Genomic DNA, 20,717 nt, shown 5'->3' on the forward strand with positions numbered 1-20,717 from the left:
TACTGACATGACAAAGAAAAGTACGAGGGCTGTCCAGAAAGTAAGTTCCGATCGGTCTCTAAATGGAAACCACAGTGAAAATCAGAAACATTTTATTTACAAGAGTTAGCTAAACTTTCCAGAGACTTCTCTACATAGTCGCCGCTCCGACTTAGACATTTTTCGGAGCGTTATACCAAATTTCCAACACCACCGTCATAAAAGGCAGACGCCTGTGCTTTATGATAATTCTCTACGCTAGTCCATGGCGCGTAGCCTGCGCGCAAGTGTTATCTTCGTATCCAGCGTTCCATGTGAACAGAGATGATACTTAGGACAAGCCAATTAGGGCTGTGTTGTGGGTGATCGAACACTTCCCATCGAAAAGGCTGCAGGAGCGTCTTCACTGCCCCTGCAGAGTGCGGTTGAGAATTGCCATGAAGAAGGAAGTGCGTGGCAGTTGTGTTAGGCGGGCTGCATTCATTAAGGCGAAGCCTCTCAGTGGGCCCTCCTACTTGGCGGGAGACATGGTTATTATAGGCACATTTACTCGCTCACAGTGCACTCACAGCTGAAAAGAGCGACTTGATGCGATCGATGGTCATACTAGAGACAGTACCCAATACATCTGCGCAAAGCTTCATGGGGTTTTCACTGTGGTTTCCATTTCGCAACTGATCAGAACTTACTTTCTGGACAAGCCTCGTATTTGCAAACGACGTTGGGAAAAGTTGGGAGATTAGAGAAATAGGAATAACTTGTGGAATAGATGACGTTAAATGGACTGTGTAAAGAATCAAATGCGCTAAGAAGTAGGAAGATAGAACCAGATTTGTAACTTGATTTGTAAAACATGAGGTTCCACTACTGTAACTTTCTGGTGGGTGTTATTCATATTTATTCGTAGACTTCATAAACGTTAACACTTTTCTGAGCATTTTAAAAGTATTAATTCAAATTTGTACTGATAAAAAATAAAACTCCCATGTTTACTAACCAGCACTTATTACATGTTTTATTAATTTAAACATTATTTCTCTGTTTATGATTTGTTACAAAAATGAAATTGCAGTTAGGTGAACCCTTTGAAAGGTTTTCGTTGATATGTCGCCTTGCTGTTGTCTATAGCAGACTGCCGTTATGAAGCAGCCAAGATTCCACACACTTTGCAGGGTCAAAATGAGTCAGTGGTGGGCCATTAAGCTTCAGAAAAAGTAGTGAAGAAACAGTTTTTGTTAACAGAGAGGCTCTACCGTCAGCAATGATCAGATTCATTTGGGAGAAGGCTCTCTCACGTTAACTAGATGACACTGAAATTTTCTTGATGATAGCTGTCAATGGAAGGAAATTTGTGGCATACTTTTTTTCACGATTTCCATCAAAGTTCTCACAATTATCAAAAACCTAAGAAATGCTTTAATCATATCTCGTTTGTTCAACTGCGAATGACTCTACCTATCTTTTCCCAGAAGTATTGTTATAATGTCTTTGGACCAAGTGCTTTTGGCAACTCTACGGGCTGAATTGGCTAAAACTGCATCTCCACCACTCAGCATTCTCATTTAAATGACTTTTGAATGATTATTATGAAAGTCAACAGGATTCATGGGCAGTTCCTTAGTGTTTTCGTAGAGTTTGATTCCCACAAATTTTTTGTTGTTGACAGATGTCACAGCTGGCTCATAAAAAGTTCCCGGATTACCTGTCTTAGCATTAAATGTGTTAACCAATATCTGAAGTCTTCTTATTAGACCGAAATAACTCTACATCTCGGTGTCGCAGCTTCTCACTAACTTCTGAAAGTTCTTGAAGTTCATAACATATCAACGCCAAATGTAGAACAAAGCATGTCGATGTTAGTTTTCTGAGTGGCCTTCATACTTTGATCTGTTCGAAGCATCACGTGTTGCGTCTTCTTTGGCTACTACAAAATGGTTTGCAAGAACGTCGTGTTTCTCCCAGACTCCTGAAACTGTACGAAAACTGGACGAAAACTACCTTGTGTCTAACAATCTTCCAGTTTTCAACAGTTGAACACTAAACTAGTCTGCAAATTCTTTTAAAAAATCTATGTGACCAAGACGGACTTGTGAAAATAAAAGTGGTATGACTTTACCTTGTTCCATGGCTGTTTCATATCCGCCTGATAATGCCAGTTTGTTTTGTTGATATTCTCTTGTATCAATACGACTATATTTAGTTTACAGGCGAGCTTGCTGCAGAGTCCAGTGCCTCTTAGATGCTCACAGAATGTACACATAAATATTGACCATTTACTATGTGGTCTCTTTACTCTGCAAAAGCATCCATTATTTTCCGTGACTTAAAAGACATACTTTTCAGATAACCCACAGTCCGAAAAAAATCAGTTTCATCAATATACCACTGAGGTATTCTGGTATGCAAATAAAACCAGTATTTCGCGCCAGTAGATTGTGTTTAATCTTTCAGTGGAATTGTTTTGTCGCGCATAACTTACAGTTCTGACTTATCATAGTAAATATGAAGTAAGGGTCTGGTGACGAAAAATATACTCCAGCCATTGAAAGTATTCCTTTTTCAACAACAATTGTGAATTACTACAATATGGGATTAAAAGTATCCGGACACCTGGCTGAAAATGACTTACAAGTTCGTGACGCCATCCATCGGTAATGCTGGAATTAAGTATGGTGTTGCCCTACCCTTAGCCTTGTTGACAGCTTCCGCTCTCGCAGGTTGGTTCAAATGGCTCTGAGCACTATGCGACTTAACTTCTGAGGTCATCAGTCGCCTAGAACGTAGAACTAATTAAACCAAACTAACCTAAGGACATCACACAGATCCATGTCCGAGGCAGGATTCGAACCTGCGACCGTAGCGGTCGCTCGGTTCCAGACTGTAGCGCCTAGAACCGCACGGCCACTCCGGCCGGCACTCTCGCAGGCATACGTTCAATCAGGTGCTGGAAGCTTTCTTGGGGAATGGCAGCCCATTCTTCACGGAGTGCTGCACTGAGGAGAGGTATCGATGTGGGTCGGTGAGGCCTGGAACGAAGTCGGCGTTCCAAAACATCCCAAAGGTGTTCTATAGGATTCAGGTCAGGATTCTATGCAGGCCAGTCCATTAGAGGGATTTTATTGTCGTGTAACCATTCCGCCACAGACCGTGCATTAGTAACAGGTGCTCGGTTGTGCTGAAAGATGCAATCGCCATCTCCGAATTGCTCTTCAGCAGTGGTACGCAAGATGGTGCTTAAAACATCAATGTAGCCCTATGCTGTGATAGTGCCACGCAAAACAACAAGGGAACGCACTGTATTTAGTCGCACTGCATACGAGTTGGCTCCACATTTCATATTTCTCAACGAAATAGATTTAAAAAAAAGAAATTTTCAACATCTTTTAATTAATTTTGGAGCATTGAAGACACAATATAATTTTTATCTGGTACAAATTGTCGGCAAAAACGCAGGCAGAGACAGTTTTCCACGTTTTTGAAATCAAGTTCCAACATAATCGTTACATATTTAGTTTCATAATCGAATAATGATCTTCCGCACATATATGTTGATGAAAGTATTGTAGTACTTTCGCAACATCATTATGGAGACGTGGAAACACTACCTGAGGAAAACAATATAGATGACCTGGACAGCTGTAACGTAAAAAATTTGCCTTTAAAGCGGGAATAACACTGCAGATCAGTGAGTTACATCTGCGCATCCATGGGAGAGCTTCCAACGGAACTAGCAAATGGTCTGGAATACAGCTCTAAAACAGATGTAAGATTGACAGTCGCCTAAAAAGTTTAGAAAATTATCCTGGAAATTCTTTCGAGGCCACAGTGAATTCTTCAGACGTCACGTTTTCTTTAATTCTGGTGAGCTTGGGGGACCTGGACTGTGTTTGTCAGGATCTGTCCCCTCCACATTGCGATTTTCTTTTTAAATGCATCCCCATCAAATCAGGAATAAGTTGTTTCTCTTTCTGTGGGCGGTGTGTAGTCAAGCCCACTTAAAATGCGAGGTCTGCGATCTATTCCCGATATTCTAATCGTTCCAAGCACGGCCCTAGACTTAAGCAACGTAGTTTTCAGTAATTGGTAAAATCTGCATACTTTTCGTTCAGTTCCACTGAAAACTGTTACTGACATTGGACTTCAGAAATTTTACTATCTGTACCATCAGTTTCTTCAGGTGCTTCGTGGCTGCAAATTTAGCCGAGGTTATGCAGTGGGTAAAACTCTTGGCTGCAAGAGGCATTGGGATCAAATCGCCGTCCAGTGTTCCCGATTTAGATTTGCGGTTGTTTTCCACAATCACTTCTACGGGGTGTTGGGATCGACCCTTAAATATGTTATGGCCGTTTTCGTACTCGATCCTTAGCCAAACTTCTTTCCAACCAACGATAAATATTGCTAGTAAAAAGTTGTTCTAAAATCAGCAATAGTATACTAACATGACAAAATAAAAATAATGAAATAAAATAAAAAGAAATCTGAGTCTAATTGATTAGATTAAGTTTCGAGAAATTTAGAGCGAAAACCTTACAAATTATGTTTTAAAAGACATAATAGTCGACATTGACTGTAGAAATTAGTTAATTTCACTGTTACCATACCAGCTGGTATACAGGTGGCTGCTAGTTCGTCAAACTTCAAAAATCTTCTGGTATGTACACATGTTGTCGTTGTATCTGAGCCTTTAAAGCACAGTCTTCTGTAGTATAACACTTGATAGTGACCTGAAGGCCCAAGTTGTAATAGTGAAAATAAAAGATTTCTGCAATCAGTGGCGACTGTGACGTCTTTTAAAAGTTTTACAAGACTCCGAACCACAGCATTGAAAAGTTAATTACTAATTATTGCTGAGTGATAATTTATTATATACTGATTGATTTGTCCTGCAAATACAAGACAGCTTTTGCAGGGCAATTACACCGGATCCACGGTATTTGTAGAAGCATAATTTAACTTTTTATCGTAGAAGACAGGTTTCCGATCTTAATTGGATCTCTCGTGCTCTTAAAATATTTTAAGATTTGTGCAAACGCTGTAGTCTTTGAGACTTTCGTTGGGTAGAAAGACTTATTAAATCAACCGATATTAATTATCTGTGAGTACTGAGTTCAATAATACAATGTTTCTTGTGCTGTAGTACCGCATTTCAGAATTTCTCACAGTTGTGCAGTAGATGACATTCAGGTTACCGACGGTGTTTTAACCTGATTCTTAAGTGTATTGTGCCGATGCAGTACACAAACTACCCGTTCTAATGGCGACAGTACGTCTGCATTAGGCAAAAAGTTGAAATTTATTTCAACAGATTTTAGTATCAGAGAAGACTGAAACTAAGTTTAGAGTAAACTGGAGGATAGCAGCTCGGTCTCCGAGTGCAAGGGACGATGGAAGTTGTGTGCACGCTGCCGGCTGCGGAGACAACGCAGTGGTAAGGCCTTGAAGAGTTGGATAACCTTTGTGCAAGGTGAACAGGTCATCTGGCAACATCCGAGTGCCTACTCCGAGCAAGAAGTTCACGTTCTTCTAGCGCCTACAGGATGTTCCCGTAAGAGCGTGCAAAAATGTAACAGGACATAGAGAATGCTCCACTGAACAATTTGAGGTAGGGAACCCGGTGTCGGAGAAGCCAGCTTAAGGAGATATGGAAGCAACCTTATCTACCGCTTTGTGCAGCATTACTATTTTGCGGTTTATCTACAACAAGGGTGCGTACAAATTTACACTGTTTATTTACATATAAATTCTTCATTTCCTGCAAGGAAACAGGTTCAAATGGTTCAAATGGCTCTGAGCACTATGCGACTTAACTTCTGAGGTCATCAGTCGCCTAGAACTTAGAACTAATTAAACCTAACTAACCTAAGGACATCACACATATCCATGCCCGAGGCAGGATTCGAACCTGCGACCGTAGCGGTCGCTCGGCTCCAGACTGTAGCGCCTAGAATCGCACGGCCACTCCGGCCGGCTAAGGAAACAGGGAATACGAGCCTGATTACCAGGAAGTCATGATGCAGCTTTTGTTTACTTTACTTGACTATAACATACTTTACTTGTCCCATAACAGAATGTGCTATGAATCAACGACAGACTCTTTCATTACTCAGTACTATTCATAGACATACATACGACGGAGGAGTATTGGTACAGTTCACAGAACTAACTGGCATGCACCTTGGGTATGGGGAAGTACGTTGCTGGCTGCTGAAAGTTTGTACAGGGCACGATTTCCTAACAGACATCATCCGCCACAACGAGTGCTTATTTTTCTCGATCGACGAATGCTGGTTCACTGTAAAGAAGAAACGAGGGACCTGACAACATGAGGACTATTCGCACAACCGATTTTGAAAAGGAGTTGCTGGAATGTGTTGCAGCGGACCCCACTACAAGTACTCGTCGTATTGCACGTGAAATGGGCGCTGGACATACTAGCGTGTGGAAGTACTCCACGAACAACAGTTAAACCCGTATCACTTGCAATGCTTGTCACTGACTTTGCAGCAAGGGTCGCATTGTGTCAGTGGTTGCTTCAACAATGGATTAAGGGCTCAAATTTCCTCCAGATCTTGCTGTTTATTGACGAGGCCTCATTTGATCGTGATGATATTTCGAACAGCAGGAATAGCCATTTATGGGATGAAGAAAACCCTCACGCTGTAGTAGAGTCTCACCATCAAGTTCGTTTTGCAGCGAATATCAGGGCCGGCATTGTAGACAACAATCTCATTGGGCACTATCTTCTACCTATCCGTTTGAATGACCACTTGTACTTGAGGTTCGTGCAAAGAGTTCTATCTGAGTTGTTGGAGAACGTACCCTTCGCTGTTCGTGAGAGGATGTGGATACAACATGACGGTGCACCCCCTAACGTGGATGTCCGCAACCATCTCAATACTGTATTTCCTGGTCGCTGGATTGGAAGGGGAGGTCCTATCTCATGGCCTGCGAGGTCACCTGACCTGAATACTCTTGATTATTTCATGTAGGGATACCTAAAGTCACTTCGAGATCTCAACGGACACAGAGATGGAATTAGTTGCCGGATTTGTAGCTGCCTGTGATGTGATTCGAAACACACCAGCGATAATTGTCAGGGTGTATCAGAATCTCGTTCGCCAATGTCATGCTTACATTGAGGTTGACGGCCATCAGTTTCAGCACGCTTTGTAAGATACAGTATAAATGGTACGTTCAGTGTGTCAATGACTGTAATTACAGTTAACTGTAACTAATTTATATAAAAAAGTACACAGTAATGTAATTTTATTCCCAATATCTCCTTAAGCTGGCTTCTCCGACTTCAGGTTCCCTACCTCAAATTGTTCAGTAGAGCATCCTGTATGTCCTGTTAAATTTTGGCACGCCCTTACGGAAACACACTGTATAACCACAGAAAAACTACAACAAACAAGTAATCACTAATGTTCGCAGGTTTTCCCTCTTGGCTGTGTACACGGTAATTTTCTACCTCCACTTCTATATTTAAATTTTGTAAATAGCTGTGAGCTGCTTGACAGTGGTACTTTTCATTGTGTAACATATTGAGACAGCCCCCCTAGTCCATTCAGAGATCGAGTAAATCTGTGAGAATCACAATAGTCTTGCTCATTTTGAGAATGTAAAGAAAATATATGTATACGGGGCTTAAAAATTAGAATTCTGTCCCTTGGTTAGATAAAATTAGGAAAAGGATAAATAAGGTTACATGAACCCATAATCAAAGCATTTGTTTATATGGAGCGGAATCCTGGGAAATGACAAAACAGGACAGAAGAAGACTTGAAGCCGTGCCAATGGATTTTTTGAGAAGAAGTTGTGGAGGTTCAGCGTGAGACAAGATCCCAAATAAAGAAATCAGGAAACTATCGCAAACTCCCATGTAGCTCACCGAATAGGGGGAAAAACTGCGTCTGAAACGGCATAGACATGTGATGATGAGATTAGGAATGAACCATGACCGAAAGAAGTACTTTGTTGGCAACCTACGTGGAAAAAGAGGAAGAACACGTACAGAATGGAAAAATCAAGTTCAAATGGCTCTGAGCACTATGGGACTCAACATCTTAGGTCATAAGTCCCCTAGAACTTAGAACTACTTAAACCTAAGTAGGACATCACACACACCCATGCCCAAGGCAGGATTCGAACCTGCGACCGTAGCAGCCTCGCTGTTCCGGACTGCAGCGCCAGAACCGCACGGCCACCGAGGCCGGCAAAAATCAAGTGGAGGAGGGCATATTATCAAGAAATTTGAACTGAGACTTGGGTGAGAGGTTGCAGGAAAAGGTCTAAACAGCTGTGAATAACTCGGAACATATATACACTCCTGGAAATGGAAAAAAGAACACATTGACACCGGTGTGTCAGACCCACCATACTTGCTCCGGACACTGCGAGAGGGCTGTACAAGCAATGATCACACGCACGGCACAGCGGACACACCAGGAACCGCGGTGTTGGCCGTCGAATGGCGCTAGCTGCGCAGCATTTGTGCACCGCCGCCGTCAGTGTCAGCCAGTTTGCCGTGGCATACGGAGCTCCATCGCAGTTTTTAACACTGGTAGCATGCCGCGACAGCGTGGACGTGAACCGTATGTGCAGTTGACGGACTTTGAGCGAGGGCGTATAGTGGGCATGCGGGAGGCCGGGTGGACGTACCGCCGAATTGCTCAACACGTGGGGCGTGAGGTCTCCACAGTACATCGATGTTGTCGCCAGTGGTCGGCGGAAGGTGCACGTGCCCGTCGACCTGGGACCGGACCGCAGCGACTCACGGATGCACGCCAAGACCGTAGGATCCTACGCAGTGCCGTAGGGGACCGCACCGCCACTTCCCAGCAAATTAGGGATACTGTTGCTCCTGGGGTATCGGCGAGGACCATTCGCAACCGTCTCCATGAAGCTGGGCTACGGTCCCGCACACCGTTAGGCCGTCTTCCGCTCACGCCCCAACATCGTGCAGCCCGCCTCCAGTGGTGTCGCGACAGGCGTGAATGGAGGGACGAATGGAGACGTGTCGTCTTCAGCGATGAGAGTCGCTTCTGCCTTGGTGCCAATGATGGTCGTATGCGTGTTTGGCGCCGTGCAGGTGAGCGCCACAATCAGGACTGCATACGACCGAGGCACACAGGGCCAACACCCGGCATCATGGTGTGGGGAGCGATCTCCTACACTGGCCGTACACCACTGGTGATCGTCGAGGGGACACTGAATAGTGCACGGTACACCCAAACCGTCATCGAACCCATCGTTCTACCATTCCTAGACCGGCAAGGGAACTTGCTGTTCCAACAGGACAATGCACGTCCGCATGTATCCCGTGCCGCCCAACGTGCTCTAGAAGGTGTAAGTCAACTACCCTGGCCAGCAAGATCTCCGGATCTGTCCCCCATTGAGCATGTTTGGGACTGGATGAAGCGTCGTCTCACGCGGTCTGCACGTCCAGCACGAACGCTGGTCCAACTGAGGCGCCAGGTGGAAATGGCATGGCAAGCCGTTCCACAGGACTACATCCAGCATCTCTACGATCGTCTCCATGGGAGAATAGCAGCCTGCATTGCTGCGAAAGGTGGATATACACTGTACTAGTGCCGACATTGTGCATGCTCTGTTGCCTGTGTCTATGTGCCTGTGGTTCTGTCAGTGTGATCATGTGATGTATCTGACCCCAGGAATGTGTCAATAAAGTTTCCCCTTCCTGGGACAATGAATTCACGGTGTTCTTATTTCAATTTCCAGGAGTGTATATATATATATATATATATATATATATATATATATATCAGGTGTCTGCCTGTTCGGAGTGAACAACGCTTCTGACACACTCTTCCATCAGAGAGACTTGGCTTCGCCAAGTAACACTGTTTTTGTAGACGAACTCCTGTTTGTAGAATGTAAGCGTTCAAGGCTGGAAATGTTACGCTCATTAAAATGTCTATTGTTCTGTGAACAAACGAATTTTTTGTTAGAAATTCAACGAAGATCCTATTCACGTAATGGCTCGCCACCGACAACAGTAAACATCGTTTCCTTGTGTTCCTGCACCGAAGCGTGACGTTACATACTTTCAAAAGACGAGCGCTATTGGTTGGTGTCGGTTGCTGTCATCCGCTGCTTTTATTGCTTCATGATGGAACATTGGTACATATCTTCCTCGGAAGATTCCGATGTTGATGATGGTCTCACGGTACTAGTCAGGAATATTTTAATAAGTGAACTGCAGTTTCCCAGTACCAAATCAATGAATCGAAGCTTCTCATTAGCTTTATCTAGAACAGAGCCCGTGGGATTGTTCCACCACACATACCCAAGCATTGTTGTTCGCAGGTATTTGTGTGAGATGACTTCCTCCAATTATGACATATTAATTATACAGTCAAATGCTAAAATACTTTAACATTTCGTGGCATGCATTAATTTACATTTATTTTCTTTTTTATTTGCTTCATCTTTATAAAAATTGATACACATTCAACGACACAAAGGTACAGAATATATTACACAACTTACTGGAAAAATACAAGACAGTATCATATTCTTTAAACACTGCAATGGCGTAGTGAGAAGAAAAGAACATGCACTGGAGCTCGCTGTCTTCGTAAATATGAATGAAGTGACATTTACATAGTAGTTGGCAGCGTGCTGGTTTCAGTTGCTAACCAGAGGACCGGTCGCGGTGCCATGTTCAGCCTGATTTCCTAAGACATCGACCATGACCAAGATCAAATGGGAAGTGAAAAGATGTGGGCTAGTGGTTTGGTGGGTGTGACTGAAGGAGAAACACTCGCCTGGCAAGATAAGGATGAAATAAATGTAAGCGTGGTTTGTCCGTGCGTTTCACTACAGCTCCGCAACCCACACCCGCTGCCCAGTGGGGATTATATGGGACGGTAGTGTTCCATCCCCCATCCATGAAAAAGGTTTTGGTTTGGAACTGCAGGAGTTGGGTTCGTAAATACAGGTGTTCAAGAATGTTCTGGAATGTTCAAGGCTGTTCTCGAATGTTCCAGGTTGTTCTCGAACGTTCTCGAATGCTCCATTATCCTGTTGTGGTAGGGATAAGTTCCAGCTCAGAAGGGTATATATATATATATATATATATATATATATATATATATATATATATATATATATATATATATATATATATAGGCGGTGGAGAGGCACATATACCAGTTTGGTTTTGAAAATCGATTACAGTCGATCAAGGAAAAGTAACAGGCGATTGAAAGTGAAATAAATGTAAAATAATTAAGGTAGTGAATAGTGTATTAAGTCGAATCTTAATGTGTAAAGTACTACTAATATTTACTAGGATGCCGAAACGTAAAAGAGGAGGGGGCTAAATGGTTCAAGTGGCTCTGAGCACTATGGGACTTAACTTCTGAGGTCATCAGTCCCCTAAAACTTAGAACTACTTAAACCTAACTAACCTAAGGACATCACACACGTCCATGCCCGAGGCAGGATTCGAACCTGCGACCGTAGCGGTCGCGCGGTTCCAGACTGTAGCGCCTAGAACCGCTCGGTCACTCCGGCCGGCCGAGGAGGAGGTCTGGCCAGTGATAAATTGAAAAGAAGGAAACAGAAAGAACAGGGAAGAAAAGAAACAGATGATACGCGAGCTGCACGTTGAGCTTCACAACGGAAGAGAATCAATAGATTGAGAGAAAACTTAAAGGGTGAATACCGAGATGAAAGTAGAGTAGGGGATCGAGTGAGACAATCAGCAAGCAGACATGGAGAAACTGCTGAAGAAACGGTATGAAATGAACTAAGCAGAGTTATGATGAGCGAATTTTCTGAAAGATAACGATTACAAGCGCATGAACAAAACATTTATGTAAGAGAAGTGCAAAGCAGAAGTAGAGAATTCCACCACTATCCCATTAAAGACTACAAAAAACTCAAATATGTTGTCGTTGACAAAATGTGGATCTAGTATGTCAGTTCCACAGTGCAAAGAATATCAGTAGAGAATCCAAGAATGCGTCTCAGGAGTGGAAAAGTTATATTAGCACCACTGAAAGTGTTCTACCAGAAATATTTAATTACATGACTGGAGAAACTTCGAAATCAAATCGTTTTCTACAAAATGTAAGATGGTAGAATAGTTGCTTTCAGATGAGATCATTTGGTGCGAGTAGTGGAGAGCATCAATTCAGTCCTGTGTTTTCGATTAAAATGTCACCAAAGGAAGCTTATAATTTTTTACAAGTGTATTTCAGGCGCAGCGAGGATAAGACCATGTTTCTCTCCCCCCCCCCCCCCTTTCGCCCTCCCGCCTCTCTCTCTCTCTCTCTCTCTATCTGTCTATCTGTCTGTCTGTCTGTCTCTCTCTCTCTCTCTCTCTCTAGTGTTTACGAGAGAAGGTTACGATACCTCGAAACCCCGTCACTGTCAATCACTAGTTTTTGTGTCTAGTGCTACCCTTGGTTTCCCATTTGTTCACTATAGTGGTTGTGCAGTGGTGACTGTTGTGGTGCCGGCCGTTGTGGCCGAGCGGTTCTAGGCGCTTCAGTCTGGAACCACGTGACCGCTACGGTCGCAGGTTTGAATCCTGCCTCGGGCATGGATGTGTGTGATGTCCTTAGGTTAGTTAGGTTTAAGTAGTTCTAAGTTCTAGGGGACTGATGACCTCAGATGTTAAGTCCCATAGTGCTCAGAGCCATTTGAACCATTTGACTGTTGTGGTCGTGGGAATATGAGATTTTGAAGTGGTCGCTATCACAATGTGGTGGTCACCAGCAGATATTCCATCTGTTTCGCATGAATGTATAATCCAAGGGAAAAAATTTGAAATTACCTAAAACGTTCTCGAGCTTTTGCAAATATTCTTGAATATTAACGAATGTTTTCGAATGTTTTAAAATATTCTAGAATGTTCCAGAGTACAGCAGAGCGTTCTAAATTATCCTGGAGTGTTCTTTAATGCTTTCGAATGTTCTTGAATGTTTTAGTGTTCTAGTAAGTTCCACAGTCCTCTTTAACATTCTCTAACGTTTTGGAATGTTCTCAGTGTGCTATAAAGAAACAAAAAAGTAAAGTCGAATGTCATGATTGGTTGGGAGACACGAGGGGGACGTTTAGCCATCTAAATGGAAAGGTTTTTCCTATACTTCGCGAACACCGGCCCCTTTCCTTCACCAATCGTGCGATCTGTTGAGTTAAGCGTATCTAATACATGTACTTGACTGTACTGGATATGTGTGTAGTGTGGTGTCTCTTCACGCTATATGATGAGGAGAGAAGGGAGAGAATGAAACCCTGTGCCGGTACATTGCCTACTTCTCTCAAATAGCGGCAAGGGGACCGCCGAACTTAACGTCCCTATCCGACGGACGGATCACCATAAACAGCGTCACATTTCCTCACTCAATGAGAAACATTGGAGAGGTTTGGAATTTAGTCCAGGATATTGGCGCAAAGTCTGCTGATCAGAAACTGTAAGTCACCAGCCCTCCTCTTCTTCGGAGGAAAGGCAAAGGGGAAATTGCCAACAGCGCGTGACATACCAGGGCGGTTACTCATTCATGTAGGGTCACGCCCAGCGTTGCTTAACTTCGGTGATCCGAAGCGAATCGGTGTAGTAAACGTGGCAAGGCCGTTGGCCTATACAGAAATGAACATGTGCGTAACAGAGTGCTTTATTCCAAATTAGTGGATTTAAGACTACTCAAGACTGGTTTTGAGCCTTCGAGATTATTTTTGAACGTGAAAAACTAACTTTTTTTTGAATATTCATTTTTTCGATGTTCTCGTATGTCCTCGCGTCAGCTGGAATGTTCTCAGGAAACACAAAAAAATAAAGACCAAGCAAATCAGGTCTGTTTCAACTATATTTATTATATATTTTGGATGTTTTCTCTGTGTTTATTTTGTCATTGTGGTTTTCGTCTCGTTTTCCGTGTGGCTGCATCTTAATTTTCCCTCCTAGAATTACTGGCTTTCGTAGTGTATGATCGCAGTGTAGACCTAACACTAGTCACCTGGGGTGAATTTGAATCTTCAGGCTAATTAACAATCAGCTGACTCTTTACCGTGCCAGTGTGATAGACATAGCACAAACAAACGTATCGTTTATTGTCAAGTAAGGCGTATCTGACACATAGTTATGAACTGTTAACAAGTGCTATTTGTGTTTACTAATATAGTTTATACGGTCTTCACATTAATCTGACCTAAAAGAACCATGGTCACTACAATTATTCCAGCGGTTTCTGTGAAAGGTGCTCTGCAATCGTCTCCGATGATAAAGAGAATAGCTGATTTCTTTATCCACTGAACACGGATATTCAAGCAGTTAAAACAGAAATACTGATTCTCACTATATGTTTCCCAACTCTAAAGGAAAACTGACTAATGCTTAAGAAATACTTGTACATTTTTCTCCCAGTCTGTTACATCTGTTCTACAGAACAATGTAGTATCTGTTACTGAACTTGCTGAACATTTTTCTTCTTAGTATTACATATCCTTCACCACATGGTGTGCTATGTGTGATAAGCCCAAACTTTTATAATACCAACAAAAATAAATCTCTATAAATTCAACTTTTCCTTTGTCCAAAATGCACATATTAGCTCAATTTTTTAATGTAAACAGAACATTCACGCTGTTAAGTTAAAAGAAAATGGCTCCGAGCACTATGCGACTTTACTTCTGAGGTCATCAGTCGCCTAGAACTTAGAACTAATTAAACCTAACTAACCTATGGACATCCCACACATCCATACCCGAGGCAGGATTCGAACCTGCGACCGTAGCGGTCGCTCGGTTCCAGACTGTAGCGCCTAGAACCGCACGGCCACTCCGGCCGGCGAAGTTAAAAGAATGACAGAATCAATACAGATCGGATTCAGCCTTCGACGGCATATTAAGCCACAAGGAAGTAAATGGGGCTTACGAATAACAGTTAAGTAAGAATTCGCTTACTGTGAGTTAAAGCTTTAGCACAAAATACTTGCTGGGAGCAAAGAGTTTTAGACGTCGATCTGGAATTTGATGACTGTCTTCTAATACGGAGCATTTGATCTCCATGTCCTCGTTACAAACTAATTCGTCCTGTTCTTTATTCCAGCTATCTTTGTCACTCAACTGCACAGAAATTTTTTTTTACATCAAAGCAGATGCATGTAATATGTAAGATGCTCTGCACAACAGAATTAAAGGATAACTTTATCGAAACCCCGTAATTTTCGTCCTGTTGCGACGCATATGTTTGAAATCTGGCTCGAAGATGCACACAACCTTCTTCTGTAAGGGTGCAAAAGCTTGGCGCCCTGCGACTTCACCCTCGGGCTCAACGGTGCTTCAACCAGCAAGGTGTCGGCACTTACGAAAAAAAGGGGCAGAGCTCAGAAGTTAATGTGATGTGTAAAGTGGGTTAATGATGTCACATTGGCACCAAATTTCTGCCCAACGCCACCGTAGACGTGTGACGCTATGGGAAGGTCGTCAAAGCCTGTCTTACCCAAAGTTCATCTCTTCTTTTGACTTCTCTCCGATGAAGGTCACAACCTCGACGCTCAGCGTTGAAATCACGTGGATTTCTTATGGGTGGCGATGAAAACATTTCAGACACACAGCGCTCAGAATCGAAATGAAAAGTCCTCAGGGGGCGGCATAGTGGGCGTCAATGAACGCAGCTCTTTCCTTGGGATGTTGGTTCCCACACATTTCGCGGTCTTAACATGGGCGATTCACCCCTTCTCGGAGGGCTACAGCCCCATTTAACGTGAGTGTAGGTGTATGCCTACTTATATTCACGTTTGGTGGATGGATGTACGCTTGGGAACTACTTGTGTGACGTATGGCGGATGTGTAACATAGTCCTTGTCGCGTATACCCTCTTTGGAGTCTGGCATTAACTATGAGGGTTGTCGAGAAAGTAAGTTCCGATCGGTCGCGAAATGGACACCACAGTGAAAACCCGATGAAGGTTTGCACACATGTGTTGGGTAGTGTCTCTAGTATGACCGTCGACCGCATCAAGACGCTCTTTTCAGTTGTGAGCGCGTTGTGGGCGAGTAAAGGTGCCTAGAACAACGATGTCTCCCACCAAGTAGGAGGGCCCGCTGACAGGCTTTGCCTTAATGAATGCAGCCCGCCTAACACAACTGCTACGCACTTCCTTCTTCATGGCAATTCTCAACCGCACTCTGCAGGGGCAGTGAAGGCGCTCCTGCAGCCTTTTCGATGCGACGTGTTTGATCACCCACAACACAGGCCTAATTGGCTCGTCCTAAGTACCATCTCTGTTCACATGAAACGCTGGATACGAAGACAACACATGGGCGCAGGCTACGCGCTATAGACCAGCATAGAGAATTATCGGAAAGCACAGGCGGTTGCCTTCTATGACGATGGTGTAGGAAATTTGGTGTTACGCTCGGACAAATGTCTGCGTCAGAGCGGCGACTACGTAGAGAAGTATCTGGAAAGTATAGCTAACTTTGCAAATAAAATGTTTCTGATTTTCACAGTGGTTTCCATTTAGCGACCGATCGAAACTTACTTTATCGACAACCCTCGTATGTTCATAGGCATCTCGTCGCTATTCTATGTAGGCTGTATCCCGTATATTCTGGGGCATACAGCACTTTTGTATCAAAACATTCAAGAAACCACCGCCGTCAATGTGTCAAGGTTGATTTTAAGGGACAGACCCGCCCCACAGTATCCTTGTAGATCGTAAACGGATTTCAATGACTTAACCTACCGAAGTGAAAGAAGAAGACCGTTGCTCTCTGTTACAAGAAAACTAAACTTAATTCCTGCAGCTGTATCAGACATGTCTAAAGAGTATCTTCCTTCTTATAGTTGCAGTCGACCATTCTACGAGAGTTCACCGAAATGTAATAAGAAGACGATTTAAGTCATGTACAATACAGTCTGAGTCTAGCTAATGCGAACCATTTTTCTTACTTTCTGTTTCTGGTTTTCTGTGATAGAAAATGTTCATTCCATCAAAATAGCTTTGAGCAAAAGCCCTGCAATGAATATGATATCGATGAGTCGTGACTGGGGACTAATGTAAATGTTTGTCGCATCTTTTTCTGCAGAAACGCCACAACCCAGTCTGCACTGCCCACGTAAGCACGGTTACTTCGCGCATGAGGAGCCGAACGTGTGCGACAAGTTCTACTACTGCGTGGACGGCAAGTTCAACATGATCACCTGTCCTGACGGACTCGTCTACAATGAGCGCACCGGCATCTGCACGTGGCCAGATGAAGCCAAGAAGAAAGGCTGCTCCTCCCAAGGTAAGAAAACAAAGGCGTCACCCAAAGCATATTAGTTCTTTCCTCAATAAACCGCTAGAAATAGTGGTAGTACTATTACTACGGAAACACCTATTAACTTATGTAATGACTATAACTTTTGACAGGAAAGACCACAGGCGAATCCAATCATGTTGTTGTGGTCTTCAATCCGAAGACTGGTTTGATGAAACTCTCCATGTTAGTCTGTCCTGTGCAAATATCGTCATCTCTATATGGGGTGATTCAGCTACCCCTACCGACGTCGTTTTATGCAACCCACAAGCCTATACATGGGTTTCAAAAACCACCTGCGAGATTTTCATACTCTCTCGCTCGCTACGCGCAAACTCTAAGTCCTATAGAAAAAATGAACGTGACCTTTCTGCAGGAAATTTAATGAAGTCAGATTTTGCCCAGGGATACTTTTTCGCTAGAGGACGTAGTTTTCGAGTTATTCAAGAAAAACTACCAAAACTGACTTTCGGGCGCATCCCCACTTCCATACTCAGCCCCAAACAGTCAGGATTTCTGGTACGTTGTTTATGGCAATCCGTCCTATCACTGTACAAGAATTTGCGACTGCACGAGTTACTTCCACATTCGACATTTTTGGTCTTCATGCAGTGGCCTTATTACGTCACCGGCTTATTCGAGTACTTCAAAATAGTAAAACTGACGTTTGTGTAAATTTTATCTAAATTTTTTTGAATTTTAGCAGCATGAACTGAACAATTACGTCGTATTCGTCAGGCCTTCTGACTACGAAACTATCGTGTCTGTAAGGGTTAAGCTTGGATCGAATTTCCAGCGTAATTAGTTGTAGCGTAATGTTTACAAAAGTCGTTTACCTTTCATCACCCTCACGGACACGTTTAAATTATTAACGTGAACGAAATAGCCGATTATGTTGTCGACATAGTAGCCCAATCAAGAGTGACCGAAAAAGGTCAAATATCGGAACAGTTCGTGTAATTAGAAAGTTTTGTACATTTGTAGGAGTGATTGCCATGAAAAAAATACTAGAAATGCTGATTGGTGAGGGATGAGAGTGGAGATGGAGGTACGCTTGAAGGTCACTTTTGTACGTTTTTCTTGAATAACTTGAAAACAGTGGCTTCCAGCGAAAACGTATCCGAGTACAAAATTTGACTACATTAAATTTCCTACAAAAAGGTCAGGGTCATTTTTATGTAGGACCAATAGTTTTAGCGTAGTGAACGAGAGAATATGAAAATCTCGCCCATGGTTTCTGAAGGTCAGAAATAACATTGCGGGTTGCATTAAACGACGTCACCAGGGGCAGCTGTATAGCCTTGTGTAACTAATACAACTTACACCCATTTGAACCTGCTTTCTTTAGTCAAGCCTTAGCCTCCTCCTACAATTTTCACCCATCTCCCCCTTCCAGACACACACACACACACACACACACACACACGCACACACACACGCACACACACACACAAACTAGTACTATACTTCAGAAGCTTCTGTTCTGTTCTTGCTTGAAATGTTTATCGTCCACGTTTCACTTTCGCACAAGGCGACACTCCAGATAAATACCTTCAAAAATGACTTCCTAACTATTAAATTCAAATTTAGCGTTAACGAATTTCTCTTTGTCAGAAACTCTTTTCTTGTTCTTACCAGTCTGCATTTTACACCCTCCCTACTCCGTTATCGTCAATTATTTTGTTGCCTAAATAGCCAAACGCATCAGCTACTATTAGTGTCTTACTTCCTAACGTAATTCCTTCAGCATAGCCTGATTAAATTTGACTATGTTCCATAACACTTAGTTTGCTTTTGTTGACGGCATTCATCCAATCACCCCTTTTCAAGGCGTTATCCATTCTGCTTATTTGATCTTCCAAGTCCTTTGCTGTATCCGACAGAATCACAATGTCATCGGCGAAAGCTCAAAAATTTTCTTTTTCACCCTGAACTTTAATTTCCTTTCCTAATTTGTCCTTGGTCTATTTTACTGCATGCTCAATACGCAGACTGAATAATACCTGCAATAGGCTATAACCCTGTCCCATCCCCTTGTCAACTGCTGCTTCTCTTTAATGTCATTTGATTCATATCTGCAGTCTAGCTTTAGTACAAGTTGTAGATAAACTTTCACTCCCTGTGTATTTACTTACTTACTCCTTGGTGCTACAGCCCATGTAGGGCCTTGACCTCTCTGATGATCACAGCCTAATCCTGACGATTTTCTGCTCGTTTCCTCCATCTCCTGACTCCAATCTTTCTCAAATAATTTTCCACATCCTTCAGCCATCTTTTCCGGGGTCTCCCTTTGCTCCTTTTGACACCTGGATTTACTGTTTAAACCTTTTCGACAGCTCGATCCTTCGACATTAGCTATACATGGCGCAGCCATCTCAATCTGTTATACTTAATTTCAGTCACCAAGTCAGGATTTCTATGCAGTTCTTCCAATTCGTTGTTTCTCCCTATTCGCCCATGCCCCGCCTCATACACGACTCCAAAAATGTTTCTTAATATTTTCCTCTCCCATCTTCTCAAGACCTCTTCTTCTGCTACCGTCATTGTCCATGTTTCTGAGCCATACATTACCACCGGTATTATGACTGTTTAATAGACAGTCACCCTCGATTTTCTGCTCAGGCTACGTGACTGAAGGATCTTGATCAGCGCCCAATAAGCATTATTTCCTGCAGCAATCCTAGATTGTATTTCTTCTCTTATTCTGCTATCCTCCGTAACCAGCACTCCCAAGTATTGGAACTTCTCACATCTCTCATAATTCCCTCTGTTCAACTCTCTGTATATTAGGCCTGCCATATTCATAGTTTCAAGGAGTGTGTTGCATTCAATGTTGTCTAAAGATTTATCTAAATATACAAAGGCTACAAACGTAGGCTTACCTTTCATCAACCGATTTTCTAAGATAAATCGGAGAGTCTGTATTGCACGCGTGTTATTACATTTCTCCGGAGTCAAAATAATCTGTCCCATTGTCGTCTTCTATCAGTCTTTGCAATTTATTATAAATAATTCGCCTTCTTTGGAAGTGGAGTCATTACACTCTTCTTGAAGTGCGAGGGAATTAAAAAAAAAGTTGCAGCAAATATCTTACATTCGAGAAAACAAAGAAATCTAGGTTATTGTCAACATATGCAAGCAGACAACGTCTGCAGGTAGTGTGGTAAACTCAGATGTAATCTAAATAACCAATCTATCAGTCGCTCAGTGATGTCTATGATTTTTCTTTCAAGTCTGTTGCCATTCATAATATAGTGCTGTTGTGATCTCACTGATGGGCTACACAATAGTTCATAGAGCAGCTTTCAAAAAGACCTTTGTGTGTTATCAAAGCAACTTATCTCTAGTTTTACTACTCCATCGAATATCTGAGCGACACACGCTGTAACTAGCTTCTCACATTAGACTGAATTTTCCCACACGTATCCTGCACCAGTATATAATGTCCTTTCACTTCCT

The 20,717-nt window shown here is 42.8% G+C and overlaps 1 protein-coding gene across 1 annotated transcript in view; it reads left to right on the forward strand.

The window, feature by feature from the left end:
- Positions 1 to 20,717, forward strand: part of LOC124723113 (protein obstructor-E-like) — an 83,562-nt gene that overhangs the window by 47,684 nt on the left and 15,161 nt on the right. Inside the window, exon 3 of the mRNA XM_047248295.1 lies at positions 17,046 to 17,246. Within this exon, the coding sequence (XP_047104251.1) occupies positions 17,046 to 17,246 (201 nt within the window). The remainder of the gene's footprint in view (positions 1 to 17,045; positions 17,247 to 20,717) is intronic.

This window comes from Schistocerca piceifrons, chromosome X (assembly GCF_021461385.2).
Source record: "Schistocerca piceifrons isolate TAMUIC-IGC-003096 chromosome X, iqSchPice1.1, whole genome shotgun sequence".
In the NCBI taxonomy this organism is placed as follows: domain Eukaryota; kingdom Metazoa; phylum Arthropoda; class Insecta; order Orthoptera; family Acrididae; genus Schistocerca; species Schistocerca piceifrons.